This window comes from Triplophysa dalaica, chromosome 2 (genome assembly GCF_015846415.1).
Source record: "Triplophysa dalaica isolate WHDGS20190420 chromosome 2, ASM1584641v1, whole genome shotgun sequence".
Classification (NCBI taxonomy): Eukaryota; Metazoa; Chordata; class Actinopteri; order Cypriniformes; family Nemacheilidae; genus Triplophysa; species Triplophysa dalaica.
In genome coordinates, this window is record NC_079543.1 from 1,422,001 (window position 1) to 1,438,806 (window position 16,806).

General features: G+C 35.2%; 1 protein-coding gene across 1 annotated transcript; it reads left to right on the plus strand.

The window, feature by feature from the left end:
- Positions 1 to 1,094: 1,094 nt before the first annotated feature.
- On the plus strand, positions 1,095 to 8,170 carry LOC130437594 (deoxynucleoside triphosphate triphosphohydrolase SAMHD1-like). The gene is made up of 15 exons (XM_056768965.1): positions 1,095 to 1,248; positions 1,919 to 1,957; positions 4,361 to 4,521; positions 4,724 to 4,839; positions 5,268 to 5,327; positions 5,448 to 5,461; positions 5,578 to 5,724; positions 5,806 to 5,906; positions 5,993 to 6,119; positions 6,270 to 6,361; positions 6,482 to 6,567; positions 6,662 to 6,798; positions 7,293 to 7,367; positions 7,444 to 7,548; positions 7,717 to 8,170. Exons 2-15 carry the CDS (start codon positions 1,952 to 1,954, stop codon positions 7,867 to 7,869), a joined length of 1,380 nt encoding a protein of 459 aa, XP_056624943.1. The 5' UTR covers positions 1,095 to 1,248; positions 1,919 to 1,951; the 3' UTR covers positions 7,870 to 8,170.
- Positions 8,171 to 16,806: the final 8,636 nt, after the last annotated feature.

Genomic DNA, 16,806 nt, shown 5'->3' on the forward strand with positions numbered 1-16,806 from the left:
CTGTATTAAAGATCAGACTGATCTCAGGTCAGTGTCTTCTTCCTTTATTAAAGATCAGACTGATATCAGGTCAGTGTATTCTTCCTGTATTAAAGATCCGACTGATCTCAGTTCAGTGTATTCTTCCTTTATTAAAGATCAGACTGATCTCAGGTCAGTGTCTTCTTCCTTTATTAAAGATCAGACTGATCTCAGATCAGTGTCTTCTTCCTCTTCCTTTATTAAAGATCAGACTGATCTCAGGTCAGTGTCTTCTTCCTTTATTAAAGATCAGACTGATCTCAGATCAGTGTCTTCTTCCTCTTCCTTTATTAAAGATCAGACTGATCTCAGGTCAGTGTCTTCTTCCTTTATTAAAGATCAGACTGATCTCAGGTCAGTGTCTTCTTCCTGTATTAAAGATCAGACTGATCTCAGGTCAGTGTCTTCTTACTTTATTAAAGATCAGACTGATCTCAGGTCAGTGTCTTCTTCCTTTATTAAAGATCAGACTGATCTCAGGTCAGTGTCTTCTTCCTGTATTAAAGATCAGACTGATCTCAGGTCAGTGTCTTCTTACTTTATTAAAGATCAGACTGATCTCAGGTCAGTGTATTCTTCCTTTATTAAAGATCAGACTGATCTCAGGTCAGTGTCTTCTTCCTGTATTAAAGATCAGACTGATCTCAGGTCAGTGTCTTCTTCCCTTATTAAAGATCAGACTGATCTCAGAGCAGTGTCTTCTTCCTCTTCCTTTATTAAAGATCAGACTGATCTCAGGTCAGTGTATTCTTCATTTATTAAAGATCAGACTGATCTCAGGTCGGTGTCTTCTTACTTTATTAAAGATCAGACTGATCTCAGGTCAGTGTATTCTTCCTTTATTAAAGATCAGACTGATCTCAGGTCAGTGTCTTCTTCCTGTATTAAAGATCAGACTGATCTCAGGTCAGTGTCTTCTTCCCTTATTAAAGATCAGACTGATCTCAGATCAGTGTCTTCTTCCTCTTCCTTTATTAAAGATCAGACTGATCTCAGGTCAGCGTCTTCTTCCCTTATTAAAGATCAGACTGATCTCAGATCAGTGTATTCTTCATGACACACCCTGTTGTTCACTAACTGTAGTGTGCACACTTCACTTCACCTGTCGAGTGTCTGCATCCATTTAAATCTCACGAGTCTGTTCTTCACATCAACTGATCTCTGGACAAAACACGAATCCAGAAGAAATCAAAGATCTCAAGAGAAACTCGTGTCGTGACAGTGAAGGTAATGTGATGATCGTTTCATTTATAACTTCACATGTTTATCGCATCTGAGTGTTTAAAGCTACAGAAGTGTTTTCTAAACTCAATGTAAAGAGCGCTAAACTCAAAGGTGTTGTTCACTGTCTGATCTCTGATAAAACACATCGTCACTGTTGTCTGATTCATAAATGAATAATAACTCTCGTCATGAAACGGATCACAGGTGTTTGTTTCATACGATGTTCATCTGCGCTGAGAGCGTCTACTGTACGACTGCGCATGCGCTCTGAGTCAGCGCTCACTCTACTGCACGCGCATTCACATCAGCGTCAGTGATAATAGAAGCTTACACGACTGACACTGTTGTGAGGAATCAGAAACACGTAATTAATACGAGAATACGTGTCAATATATAATATCTTTTACATGAATATGTATTTATATGATTTTCCTGTATATCCCGCTATTTAGGCTTCTTTATAAAGCAGGTTTAATGTACATATAAGAAGCACAACATGGTTTCACCTATACAATAAACATGATGATGTTAGAAATATTCTCATAAATATGTATGTCAACTTAAACATATATGAAAATTTACTATACATGCAAACGAACATTTTTGTAATTGTTTTTCATTTAATGCAATTTTGTCTTATTAATGTTAAACATTTGCTTTAATTTAATTATAGAAACACTCATTGGGAGGAACCCCTGAAGAAATCATGAAGGTAAATTTAATCTATTATTTTCTTTCTTGACAAAATGCCATTCTGGCATAAAAACAACAACATTTATCAACAATGTAAAGTCAAAACAAATCCTGAATATCCTGCGTATTAAAACAGGCCTTGACCACTTGTGATTGTTAGTAAAGATGAACTAATGTAAGTTAAAACACAAGTGTAAAACATCAATTCCTTTAAAAGATCTCCACATCTTCAGAAGCTACACTGTAAAAAATGTTCCGTAATTTTTACGGAAAAATACCGGCAGCTGTGGTTACAAGAAAAATTCCGTAAAAAATACAGGAAAAGAATGTAAACAGCTTTGCAGTTTAAAACTTCAGGGCACAAACTTCAAACTGTGAATGAACTTAATACATTTGAGCTTTTTATATTAACAACATTTCTTTATAGAAAATGAAAACTTGGTCCAAATGCATAAAAGTGAAAACATAACATTTACTTAATTTATTTCTTTGTAATTCATTATTAAAGTCACTTTTAAACAAAGCAACATGCAAGCTTGACATCAGAATATCTTTGCCTGACCGTGAGTTAAACACAGACTCACTCTTCAGCTTAGTGGTGACCCACATAACATTTAATATCGGAAAAGAAAAGAGAAAATACAAATTCCGTAGTTTTTACGGAAAAATACCGGCAGCTGTGGTTACCAGCAAACTACCGTAAAATTACGGGAACATCCTGTTTTTATTCATCCAATCAATTCACAGTGGAAAACATGAGCCACACCCACTATTCATCTTGTAAATACGTCAGAATACTGAAGACGATCATCACTTCTGCTTCACAGGGACTGCAGCATAACAGTCATGACTTGATGCTTTATTGCGGTATTTAAAGTCACCGTTTGTGTGATCAGGGTTTGCTTTAGTTGGTCTCTTTCAGCCGTCATAAATAAGTTTACTGTTATCTTTGTGCTGCAATGACATTGTTTTATATAAAACATAGTTTTGTAGCAAATCACATCAATTGAAAGAGTGATTAGGTATTTACTCATTATCTGTTGTTTAATTACTTATTGTATTTTTTGTTACAAACGCCTCAATGAATCTACTTTTAAAATTCACATTTCATGAAATTGTCAATATAAAAGTAATTGAACTGTTAAAAAGCTTGCATTTTGTCTTTGACTCAGATATCAAGAATCAGTGTATGAATCTCAACAGTGGTGACTAACAAATGAAAAGCTTACAGCCGCAATGCATGCTGGGAGTCATTGATGAGTTTTGTGCTTTGATGATACCCAGAATGCATTGCGATTATCTTTAGAGGTTTTTTTTCTGTTGTCACCATTGTTGAGACAAACTGTTAAATTCTAGATATCTGCTATAACATTCATCATGTGTTAGATGTGCTGTTAAAGACATTCAGTATATTAACTAGTTTCATTCACTATCATAAATGAGAACAACAAGTAACTTTAAAGCATTACCTAAACTCTTGAACATGTACTCACTAACACAAATGATTTAATGCGAGAGCTCTATCTGAGCTTTCCACCCACCTGAGCCAGTTTGTTTCAACTCATAGATGTCAATACTGGGAAAGACTTCTTCACATGGAAAGCAAAGGGTCAAGACCACAACTAAAGCAAACACTCTTCACCATAATGGTGACTCAACAAAACCATCAACATGTAAACTTGTGTTAATTTTCAATTAGATCTTTTGTAGACGTGCAAGAGAAATAAAGTGACAGTGGTGTCTGTAAGTGAAGGTGATAAAAGTGTTTGTGGAGTTGAAAAAACTCCTTGTGAAAACTTTGGAATTTCACTGTTCATTTCCCAGAGAATTTGACAATGTTATCCGTGTTTTTTATGGACGTTTTTTGACAACAGTTTTCTCTGTGAAAACTACAGAATTTCACTGTTAATTTTTTTACAGGGTTTTTCCGTAAAAACAATGGAATTTTTGCTGTTTATTTTACAGACAATTTTACAGTGTTTTTCTGTATTTTTTACGGACACTTTCTGATAACAGGTTTTTTGTTTGAAAACAACAGAATTTTACTGTTAATTTCCCAGGCATTTTTAACAGTGTACAGAAGAACTGTATGTATTGTTGTGAATCAAAGCAATCATTAGCGTTACATACAAGATAACTTTTATAAATGAGTAGTCACACCATTTTGATAACTTCTGAAATGTCAGAATTAAGATGAGAATATTATATACTGAACTGATTTTTTTTTACTTTTTTGTTTCATGAGAAATACATAAATATTTTTTCTATCATAGCAGATTTAAATAAATGGCCACTGGGATGCTCTGAACACCACTTTCTATCCAGATAATGTTCATTCCAGATTTCCAATTTCGACGTGCTTTTAAAATAAACCAAATGTAAATGTAAATATGATGTTTTGTGTGTGTTTTGTGTCGTGTAGGTTTTTAATGACTCCATTCACGGTCACATTGAAGTTCATCCTCTGCTGGTGAAGATTATAGACACGCTTGAGTTTCAGAGATTGAGGAATATCAAACAGCTGGGTGCAGGATACTGGGTTTATCCTGGAGCTTCACATAACCGATTTGAACACTCCATCGGGTATAAAACTCTGTTCGCATTTGAAGAAACCTTTCTTTGACTTTTACAAGTCTAGATATTAAAATATTTCTCAGGCTTGAAGACACTTTACAGAAGAAAACAAATGTACCAGTTATATATATATAAAGGCATTTATAAATTTTTCAATAAATCATTTAATGTCTAAAAAATGTGTTTATCAGACGTATTGTTTGTTTGTAAGGGTGGCGTATCTAGCTGGATGTCTGATAAAAAATCTCCAAGAAAAACAAGCAGAGCTCAAGATAACAGATGGAGATAAACTGTGTGTTCAGATCGCTGGTCTGTGTCATGATTTAGGTGAGTGTTTCAGCACATTTCAACTGACTGTTTTCATACTCAAAATCATTTCTTCTTACAGTACGCGGCATAAACGGATGAAAGTAACTTTCAGTTATCACTGAACACAAAAGCATGAATGAATTTTTATTTAATTTTTATTTTCATAAAAAAACACCCATTACTATTGGATAACAGGTCGTGTTTGTGGTCAGCACGTATTTGATTGCTTGTCTAGTAAACTATATAAAAGACATTCTCTGGAAGATGGGGTGCCAGAAATAACCTGTAAAATAACAGTTACATAAAATGACATGTTTTATTAGTTTTTCCTGTAATTTCACTTTTTTTTAATATCATAAAAAAAATCTGTAAAAAATTTACAGTGACAGTGTAGGCAACACATCAATTTGAATGTTGATAAAATGTTTCTCTGTGTTTTATTGAAGGTCACGGTCCGTTCTCTCATCTCTTTGACATCATGTTTATTCCTGAGATCAGAGGATCTGGTGAGTGAATGTGTGTTTCACTTTCAGATTATTTTATTAATATTTCATTCATGAGAGAGTTTCTGTTTGACTTGTTTCTTCATTCTACATTTGATCTGAATGTCTTTTTGTCTTTATTAGGTTTTCAGTGGAAGGTAAGAATTAAACCGTCTGTTTATTTTATTAAAATAGTTTAAATGGTTTATGAATTTTTGGGGATTATTATGTGTAATGTTCACAGCAGATTCTTGTGTTTTGTGTGTTGATGTAGCATGAGATGGCTTCAGTTGAGATGTTTCAGCACCTGGTGAAGACTAATGAACTGAGAGAAGACATGATAGTGTATGGACTGAATCCAGATGAAGATCTTCTCTTTATTGAAGAGTTAATTCAGGGCGTGAACACATCCGATACACCGGTAAACACATCCGTCAACTTCCACTGTGACCTGTTTTCATGTGTTTCATTTGAGATCCTGAATGTGTTGTGATTCATGCAGTGGACAGCGAGGGGCAGGACTGAAGAGAAATCCTTCCTCTATGAGATCGTAGCGAATAAACGCAACGGCATTGATGTGGACAAATGGGATTATTTTGCACGGTAGATGTTTGATGATATTTAATCAATGCGATGCAAAAGTGTCATTATTGTGCAGTAAATCATTTCTTTGTATCTTTCTTCTGTAGAGACTGTCATCATCTCGGTCTTACCAACAGTTTTGATCATCAGCGTCTGCTGAAGTTTGCACGAGTGTGTGAGGTGGAGGTTGGAGAAGAGAAAGTGCGACGGCCGTTTATCTGCTTTAGGGACAAGGTTCTTTTATTTACATCTACACTTTAAGCACAACCTGATTCATCAGAACATTTCATTTTGTTTCGATTCACACAGAAACTAAATCTCTTCATCATCACACCGTTTACATGTTCTTATATCCAAACCCCTGATGCATTGTTTTATTTTCAGGAAGCAGATAATGTTTATGACATGTTTCGCACAAGATACACACTTCACCGTCAGGCCTACCAACACAAAACAGTCAACATTATTGAAATCATGTGAGCTGTGTTTGATTTTGAGTGTGATATAATCAAAGAAATGAAAGATATTAACATTAAGAACGATCAACACTTTGTTTTTGAGTTGATGATGAATGCTGGTTCTGTTTTGTATGTCAGGATTAAAGACGCTCTTGTGAAAGCAAATGATCACCTGAAGATCTCAGCAGCCATAGACAACATGGAACACTTCAGCAAACTCTCAGGTCAGATGAAACATCTCAAATAAATATGTTGTTTTTGAACGTAAACAGAGAATGAATCAATAACAGTTGAATGATGTTCTCCTCTTTCTATCAGATCAGATATTGGATCAGATCTTGTTCTCTTCTGATGACCAGCTGAAAGACGCTCGAATGATACTCGAGAAAATAGTTAAGAGACGTCTGCCAAAGTTTGTAGGAGAAGCGAGACTGATGCAAGATGAAATCTCAGAGGTCAGGCTCAGGAAAACATTGATTTATGTTTATTTATCTTTATTAAAATGTGCCAAAATATAGATCAACAGCTTCTAGTATGTGAAACATGATTTGTTCAATCAACCTTAACATTCTTTTAAAAGTTATGATTTTGCTTGAACTCAGTTAAGTTGTATTTACTTCCTTTTCTAAGTATTTGCAACTCAAAAAGTTTAGTTGACACAATTTAAAATAGATGACCCAACAACTTATATCAAGACACCTGGACTTACAAACCATCTAACAAAAGATCATGGTGACCAGTGATCCTTGAGTTGGAAGAATTTTTTTCACATTTCGTTTGCGTGTTTTAAAGAAAATTTGTTTTAACAACGAAATGGGCAAAAATACTTGTTACAGTTTATAAATACATTAGAAAGATTTCTGAATTCTTCTATGAAGAAATGACATAACTTTATTGATTCTTACATCACCGTGTTTCTGACTGTAATAGTTTGAGTGATTCTCTTCAGAAAACACTGAAGGAAAACTGGACGAGAGCGCTGGAGACACAGAACATAAAGTCACATGTGGATTTCACGGTTACTGTACGTTGTGTTCATGAATAATGTCTTTCAGTGAGATCTGAATGTTGGACTGATTCATTCTGAAATCTTTCTTCAGGTGGTTCACATGGATCACGGCATGAAGGGTAAAGACCCCATTGACAGCTTCTTTTTCTACAGCAAGAGAGACCCCAGCACAGCCTTCAAGATCAAGAAATATCAGGTGAACTGTGATGAGCCTTTTAGACAAATAACTGAATCCATCAATGAATATTAATAATAAATCATTAAAGTTGGAAGAGAAGTCAAACTGATGCGAGCTGAAATCTCAGAGGTCAGGTTCAGGAAATAATCTTGTCATCTTGTTCCTTTCGTCTGTTTTTTCCCACAGCTGTCCAGTTTTCTGCCGGAGAGGTTTTATGAACGGCTCATTCGGGTTTATTATAGTGGATCAGATGAGAAGATTCTTGAGGAGGCTCTGATGTGTTTTGAGCAGTGGTGCAAAAACATGTTTGGACTTCAGACTGAAGAAGAAGAACATTGATAGACCACAACAGGGTTCAGACATGAATGAGAGGTTTATCACCAGCTGTATTCTCTGTTTCTGTTCATATGTGTGAAAATAATCTTTTTATTACATTAAGAGAACCAAACTGCCTTAGATCATAGAAATAAAATGAGCTTTGAATGCAGAAAGTAAAAGTGTGTCTGAATGGAAATGGAGATAAAGATCATCAGTTGATCTGTTTTGAGAATCTATTGTATACGTGTCTGTTGTAGAATCATTATACAGTTGAACCTGTGAAACTAGTTTAACTTCACATTAAATCACAGATTGTTTCTCATTATTCTTGTCATCATTAAATACACACACTCCTTTTTTCACTATATTTTAGTGGGGTGTGATATCAGACGTTTCAGATGTTGTGAACATGATTCCATGATCATATAACGTCAATCACATCTAATCAGACACATCATCACAACACATTAGCACATGCGTAAGGTGTGACATGTCAGCACCACTTTTTATAATAAAGTAAGAAATGTGTGCAGAAGGTTTGTATGGTTTAGGTGCAGAAGACAGAGAGCTGAGACTTCAGAAAAACGTCCAGCATATAAATGTGTGCATCATCAACACTCGAGACGCTTGTTTGTGCATTCAGTGTCCAAGCAGAAAAACACGTTAACAAATGACAGTTTGATGACATTTTTAGTCAAAGTAATAAACTGTTTTAAGTGTATTGCACTGTAACAGTCACACTGTAAAAAATGTTCCGTAATTTTTACGGAAAAATACCGGCAGCTGTGGTTACCAGTAAAATTCCGTAAAAAATACAGGAAAAGAATGTAAACAGCTTTGCAGTTTAAAACTTCAGGGCACAAACTTCAAACTGTGAATGAACTTAATACAATTGAGTATTTTATATTATCAACATTTCTTTATAGATAATTAAAACTTGGTCCAAATGCATAAAAGTGAAAACATTACATTTCCTTAATTTATTTCTTTGTAATTCATTATTAAAGTCAATTTTAAACAAAGCAACATGCAGCATGACATCAGAATATCTTTGCCTTACCGTGACTTGAACACAGACTCAACTCTTCAGCTTAGTGGTGACCCACATAACATTTAATATCAGAAAAGAAAAGAGAAAATACAAATTCTGTAGTTTTTACGGAAAAATACCGGCAGCTCTGGTTGCCAGCAAACTACCGTAAAATTACAGGAACATCCTGTTTTTATTCATCCAATCAATTCACAGTAGAAAACATGAGCCACACCCACTATTCATTTTGTAAATAGGTCAGAATACTGAAGACGATCATCACTTCTGCTTCACAGCAGAGGTGGACAATCCTGGTGCCATAAAGTAAAAGTTCTGCCATATTTTTGTTTCACCCATGAACTCAGCAGCTGATTTCACCAGCGGAGGAACCAAAACATTTCTTTCAAGTCACAAGCAAGTCTCAAGTCAAATCTCAAGTCCTCAAAGAGTTAAAGTTAATGAGATGATTAAGTGAGTAATTAAATGATGATTGAGCATTAGTGATGAACACCTGCTGTTATTGAGATGTTGATGTTTTATTGGTTATATGATGTCACCATCATGGAGATCAGTGTTTGCTTTAGTTGGACTCTTGACCCTTGACTCTATTGTTAGATTTTGCACTGTATCAATTCATGCACTTTTGTAGAGCAGAGAGATCAGCTCTGTGAAGTGTTTAACTCTTCACTGTTTATTATGATGAGTTGATCCAACATTGAAAAGTTCACAGGCAAGAGATTTCTTTTTGATTATGTTTATGTATAACATAATGAATCCTGTACACTCAGTGTTTAAAAACATTCAAGTTTTCTAACATTATCAGTGAGAAACTTTTAAAGCAGCGAAACAAATGCTAACTTAAAATCTTCAAGTCATACATCTAGAACCAACATATGAAGCTCAACAATGGTGACGTTCAACAAAATACTTCAAGCTGCAATGCTTGAAAAACTCCCATCATGCAATGCAGTATGACTAATTATTGTCACCACTGTTGAGGTTCATATGATAAATGTTCATGTGTAAAAGAAGGTTTTTATATCCAAATGCAGATCATAAACCTAGAGCGATTTAAACCAGAAACAAAAAATATTCAATATTTGATTTAACATTGAACAAATGTTTGCTATAAAAAAAAGTAATTATTTAAGCAATTATCTTTGAAGGGATAAGACATTTATAAAGCGCTCAATTGTGTATTCCTGTACACCTAAAGTGCTTAATAATCATATGCGGGGAGTCTATGAGACCTCCGGTGCGCTCAAGACATACCAGCTATAGGTGTAGAGACAGAAACAGATCCACTTCCTGAAAGGCTCAAGAGCACAACTAAAGCAAACACTGATCACAATTATGGTGGAAATGTTTTTTTTTCAGCTGATGTCATCCAAGGCTGTGGCTGAAGTCAGTTGTAGTTCTTGTGTTTCTCTTTTCTTCAGTGATGTTGATTGTTAACAGCAGGTGTTCATCACTCAATCATCATTTAATTACTCACTTAATTATCTCATTAACTTTAACTCTTTGAGGACTTGAGATTTGACTTGAGACTTGCTTGTGACTTGAAAGAAATGTTTTGGTTCCTCCGTTGGTGAAATCAGCTGCTGAGTTCATGGTTGAAACAAAAATATGGCAGGACTTTTACTTTATGGCCCCTGGATTGTCCACTTCTGCTTCACAGGGACAGCAGCATAACAGCCATGACTTGATGCTTTATTGGTGTATTCAAAGTCACCGTTTTTGTGATCAGGGTTTGGTTTAGTTGGCATCTTTCAGCCGTCATTTATAAGTTTACAATAATTTTTGGGTTGCTATGACACTGTTTTATATAAAACATAGTTTTATAGCAAATGAAAATGTCTTTAGATCTCTATAATTCACAAGAGTGTTGTTTTTGTCATGTCCGTCCCAACCACTTTTCAAAACAAAGTTACGCCACTAGATCAAAACCACAGAATAATAGATTGTAATTGAACAGCAACAGAATCAAAGTTAAATGAAAATCATCTGTAAATTCATGTGCTAAATGTGAGCAGTGAGGCAGAGGTTGTATTGTGAACACATCTTGAGTTTTAGACTTTACTTATTCAAGATAAAGCTCTGGCCTACAGTAACATGATGCTTTTATAAAACAGTTATCATACAATACAAATATTAAATAATATAAATATATTATATTTTGTTTATATTATGTATAATTTTTTATATAATTAATATTAAGTATAGGTATATATAAATATTAAAACATGTTTTTTAAAAGCATGTGTGTGAATGATTATATAACTATCATACTGTACAAACATTACATTATAAATATAAAACAAATTTGAATAGAAATGAAATACTGTGGGTCATTTACGTTCTGGTGTTTGATTTAAGTACAGACCTGATAATAAAACTGATTAGAGCACCAGTGTCTGCTGACCTTCATAATGTAAACGTTTATATAATAACATTTAAATATATAAAAAGATCTGAAAAAGGCAACAAGATCTAGATTTATATGATGTTTGATGTAAGGAGGTTAAAGGTCACGTCTTCTCTAGCATCTGTCACTAAATCACCTCTTAGATCAGGTCACTGATATCTGTGTATTTTTGTAATCCATTGACTTTTTTTAAGGCTGTTGACTGCTGGTGTTTCAAATTGGTCCTGTAACAGTTTACACCCTAAAATGATTCAGTCACAGTTTAATTGTTTGGTATCTTTTGTGCAGCTCTGTGCAAATGTGGGTGTGCAATACAACCCAACAGTCAATTGTCTCAATATTATTGTAATTCATCATATTATGAACAATAGACTGAAAAGGAGAAATAAAAATGTTATTGTACACAATGTACTTTTACTATTCGTCTTAAAATCTTCCTCCAACCACTTCTATCTTTTGATTGCCTCAATTTCATTTTTTACACTCGTTCTGTTTGTTTAAGTGCCAGAATATCTTATATATTTCTAGTCTGTTTAATAACCTTTGTCACAAAAGGTTTGTTATTCAGCTCTTTCTTAACCTGTTTCATAGGAATGATAATTCAACACAAACATGTTAACATGTATAATCATTTAACACTGAAGTTCTTTCATCTAGTCAATCAAATCTAAACAAGATTTCAATAGTTCTGTACTTTCAGTCGACTTTATTCTGATAGTTTTATTTTCTGCTCTATACTTTGTTTGAGTTGAATCTACTGGACAGGAATCATGTGAACTGCATTCTGATCACAACTCAATTTTGATGGCACACATAAGGACACGTAAGCATCTTCAACATTCACAAAACATGTTTTGATCATCTATTGTATACGTGTCTTTAGTAGAATCTGATGTTCAGTCAGTAAACAGAAGAACCAGTGAAACTGGATTAACTTCACATGAAACCACAGAATGTTCCTCATTGTTCTGTACACATTGGAAAAACTATTAGATATTGAGACTCGATCATCTCTGACTGTTTATGTTATTTAAATATAACTGTGTTTTACATTTGATGCTCAGACACGTAAAGAATCAATGTATGAAACTCAACAATGATGACACTCAACAAAAGAAAGCTTTATGCTGCAATGCATCCTGGGTAACATCATAATACTAAACTCATTCATGACTCCCAGCATGCATTGCAGTTTACCTGAATTACTTTGATGTATATCACCATTGTTGAGGTGTGTATGATGACGTTTGATGTCTAAGTGTAATCTGTACACACACATTTCTACATGTCACATGTCGTGGTAACTTTTCTTTTTGTCAATTCATTGTAGAATCTTTCTCAATATTATATATAATATTATATCATATTGTACTAAACCAGGGGTGGGTAATCCTGGTCCTGGAGGGCCGCAGGTCTGCAGAGTTTAGCTCCGACCCTCATCAAACACACCTGATCCAACTAATCAAGAACTCCAGAGTCCGTGTTTCCTAATTCCTATAATTGATAGAAAATTTTAGCTTTTTAATTTTGCTTAGTTAATTTCTAATAATACATCATAACACTGTTTAATCTCACATGCAGTGCCACATGACATCTTGGCTCCTTAAAGCTTTCCTGTGGCTCAGTGAGTATGGCCCTAGCAACGGCAAGGTCATGGGTCAGATCCCAGTGGATTGCATATGATCAGAAACAAAATGTTTAGTAGAATGCAATGTATGTGGCTTTGAATAAAAGTGTCTGCCCAATGCGTAAATGTAAATCTGGTCCTACAGGTTTAGATGAGGGAGTCTGATGTTCAGATGACCATGAACAAACTGGTTTCACTGATCACATCTAATAGGTTGTTAGTTTGTGTAGCTTTTCCAGAAGGTCTGGTAGGACAGGAAAACATTCTATCACAACAAAAGGTGGATTATTATGCATTTTGTGATGTCTATCAAGGTTTGATAATGATCAGAAGTTAATTTTTCATGACGGTTTCATATGTCCTAGTTCACAAATGCAAGACTACTGTAATAAATTAAACATACAATTATCATTACACACTTAAACATCAACACTCATCATACAAAGCTCAACAATGGTGACAATCACTACCACCTATAAAACACATAAACTGCAATGCATGCTGGGAGTCATGAATGAGTTTTGTACTATGATGGTACCCAGCATGCATTGCAGCATGAAGCTTTCCTTTGTTGATTGTCACCATTGTTGAGATTCATTCACTGATTCATCAAATCTTATTGAGTCTTTTACTTTTTGAGCATTTTTGCACCTCTGCGTAAATGTCACATTGTATGATCACATTATATTCACACATTAATAACACACTGCTGAGCAATTATTAAAATAAAACACACATAGATTTCAGTCACCAACCAATGGATCCCAAAGAATCTTAATTTTCTTTACATCAACAAATGCAATTTAAAGACTTTCCGTCATAATAAAGAGTCAAGAGCCCAACTAAAGCAAACACTGTTTAAACTAATGGTGGTTTGTGGAGATGTATACATTTTGAATTGAACCAAGACATTAATATAATTTGAGAAAAACTAGACTAAAATAAATTATCGAGATGTCCAGACTGAAAACAACTTACACTGACATACATTAAAATACATCAGTGCCATTGTGTTCTCAAAATGCTCAAAAAAATGTTTTTTAAGACATGTTAGTAAAAAACGACTTAAATGTCATAATTTAACTTAGACCTAGTCCCGGTTTAAGCAATTCCCTGTCTGGGAAACCACCCCATTGTGGTTTAATACCACTTTTTAAATCTCACACTGTGATCAGACAATATTTACACAATTATTACACACTGCTGAGCAATTATTACAGTCACCGATCACTTAATCCCAAAGGATCTTAGTTTTATTGCCTCAACAAATCTGTGTTAACACACTGTCACAACATACAAATAAAATGTGTCAAGAGCAGTGGTGGGCCGTTAACGGCGTTAACGGCGTTAACGCAGTGAGACTATTATCGCGCGTTAAAAAAAATGTCGCCGTTAATCTATTCTCAAAGTTGGGTTGGGAGCTGGGTCTATACTACTCAAGCTATGATGACTTTCACCTTGATATTTTAGCGCGGATGTATACCAGCTTAACTGCACTGTACGGGGCGAGAACGAGATTTTTAAACTCGCGTGATTCGCGTCATTCGCGGAAGCGGAAGCAGAAGCCGCCTCATCATCTCATAACCAGGGCTTCATTCGCGCGATTCGCGCAGCAAGTAGGTCTATTGGCTCTTTGCATTAACATATAAATCACTGGCGCTTGACACGCCATTCGCGTTTGGTCTGAACACAACATAACGTTACTGTGAAATTACCGCATCAAACGTGACGTGCTAACATGGATGCAGCTATGAAGCCGCCGGGTTTGCTTCAGGGAATATTAATTTTTAAGAAGCTTCCCAATAGAAACATCGACAAGACTAAGGTTGTTTGCACCTTGTGCAATGCGGAATTGGTTTAAAAAAAACACTTTCTCTCAACAGGTAGTGGTCTAGCTTTAGTTGAAACCAGTAACTTTGTATTGAGATCTAATGTATTATGGCTCCTGTATGACATATCGCTTGTTGCTCCCTCACTCTTTGTAAGTCGCTTTGGATAAAAGCGTATGCTAAATGACTAAATGTAAATGTACTGTAGGAGCTCTTCCAGTCTCAAGTACCACCTAAACGCAAAGAATCCCTTAGCTAATGCGGAAGTAAACACAAGTTCATTTTCCATCCATCCATTTTCTACCGCTTATCCGAACTACCTCGGGTCACGGGGAGCCTGCGCCTATCTCAGGAGTCACAAGTTCATTTTATTGAACATAATTTAATTTTCATCACCAATTATCATAGTAGAACAGCTTTCTCAAGCAGTTTGTGATGCATTTTGGAAACAGGAGATGAGCCCCTGGTCTAATGCGCCACCTGGCTTTAGACACCCGTTCTCAAAGACTTACTTTTAGTCATTATTTGGGTAGCACACATTCTGAATGCCTTCGGCAGAATTCAAATGAGCCATTTTAATCTAGATTAATCTAGATTAATCTTGGAATTAATTTAGATTAATCTAGATTAAAAAAATTAATCTATGCCCACCACTAGTCAAGAGTCAAGAGCCCAACTAAAGCAAACACTGAGCACAATTCAGTGAAATGTATATTTTGATTTGAACCAAGACATAAATATAATTTGAGAAAAACTAGTGAGCTTATAACAATTTGACAAGTTTTTTTTTAATTGGAAAGTTAATGTCTAGAGTTAAAGCAATTATTTATCTTGGCCCAAAACTTCACTCTCTCTCCATTGCTGGAGGAAATCTTAAAGGTGCAGAATACCTTATAATTTATGCTACAAAGTAGTGTTTCTCGTTCAGATCTCTTTGGGTTTATTTACTAAATTTGAATATTTGAAAACTAAACTCCAAAATCAATAACACTTCAATATTGAGATAAAAATGATGATCAGTCTTTTATACATGAACATATATCATATGAACCTCAACAGTGGTGACAATTAATAGTCATACTGCATTGCATGATGGGAGTTTTTATGCATCGCAGCATGCAGGGGTGGGCCTGTATATGATATACAAAATACTTAACCCTTAACATGCACAGGGCCCGTGGACGGGTTAATCGTACGCAGATACGGTAATGTTCATCACAAACTTACAAAATGCTGATGCCAGCTGAAGTCATATTAGTTTCATGGATTACAGTCTAAAAGTGACCCTGCACTCTTTCTCTCACCACACACCCCTCTGTTCGCCGTCCCAGGAGTACAGTTGCAAACGGGCCGGGGAAGACGGAGCATGTTTTGATTAATCCTGTGTTTGTGATCTCATTCTGTGGATCTCTCTCTCTGAACGTGAACAGACAACACTGTATTGGTCAGAGGCTCAGAGCTTGTTGTGCTGCCCTTTGGTTCGTGGTTGTTTTCTGGATACGGGCCTTGTTACAATCACTTTTTTTGCAGTTGTATATGTTGCGGTTATATCGTTTAATCAGTAATGGGTTACGTTAGCAAAAATGAGCTACTTTTTATAAACGTTTCAACACAAGAAACTGTACACAACATAAACATAAACAAGATGATTATTTGTTGTTTAAATACTTATTAAAGCCAAAATAAAGGCTTACACAATACTCACATGAGCAGCCATGTTCCATCGCTCTGACACATTTGTATGTGGCTTTAGATAAAAACGTTTTGCACCCTAACCATTTGGATAAAATATGGTAAATGTTTCTCAATCCTGGAGGGCCGGTGTCCTGCAGAGTCCAGCTCAAACAAATCAAACACATCTGAACAAACTCATCATCACAGACATGAATGAGAGGTTTATCACAAGCTGTTTAGAAAAGTCAATGTTCTGTTTCTGTTCATATGTGTGACAATAATGTTTTCAATACTTTCCAGTATTAAACAGAAGAGGACCAAACTGCCTTTGATCATAGAAATAAAATGAGCTTTCAATGCAGAAAGTAAAAGT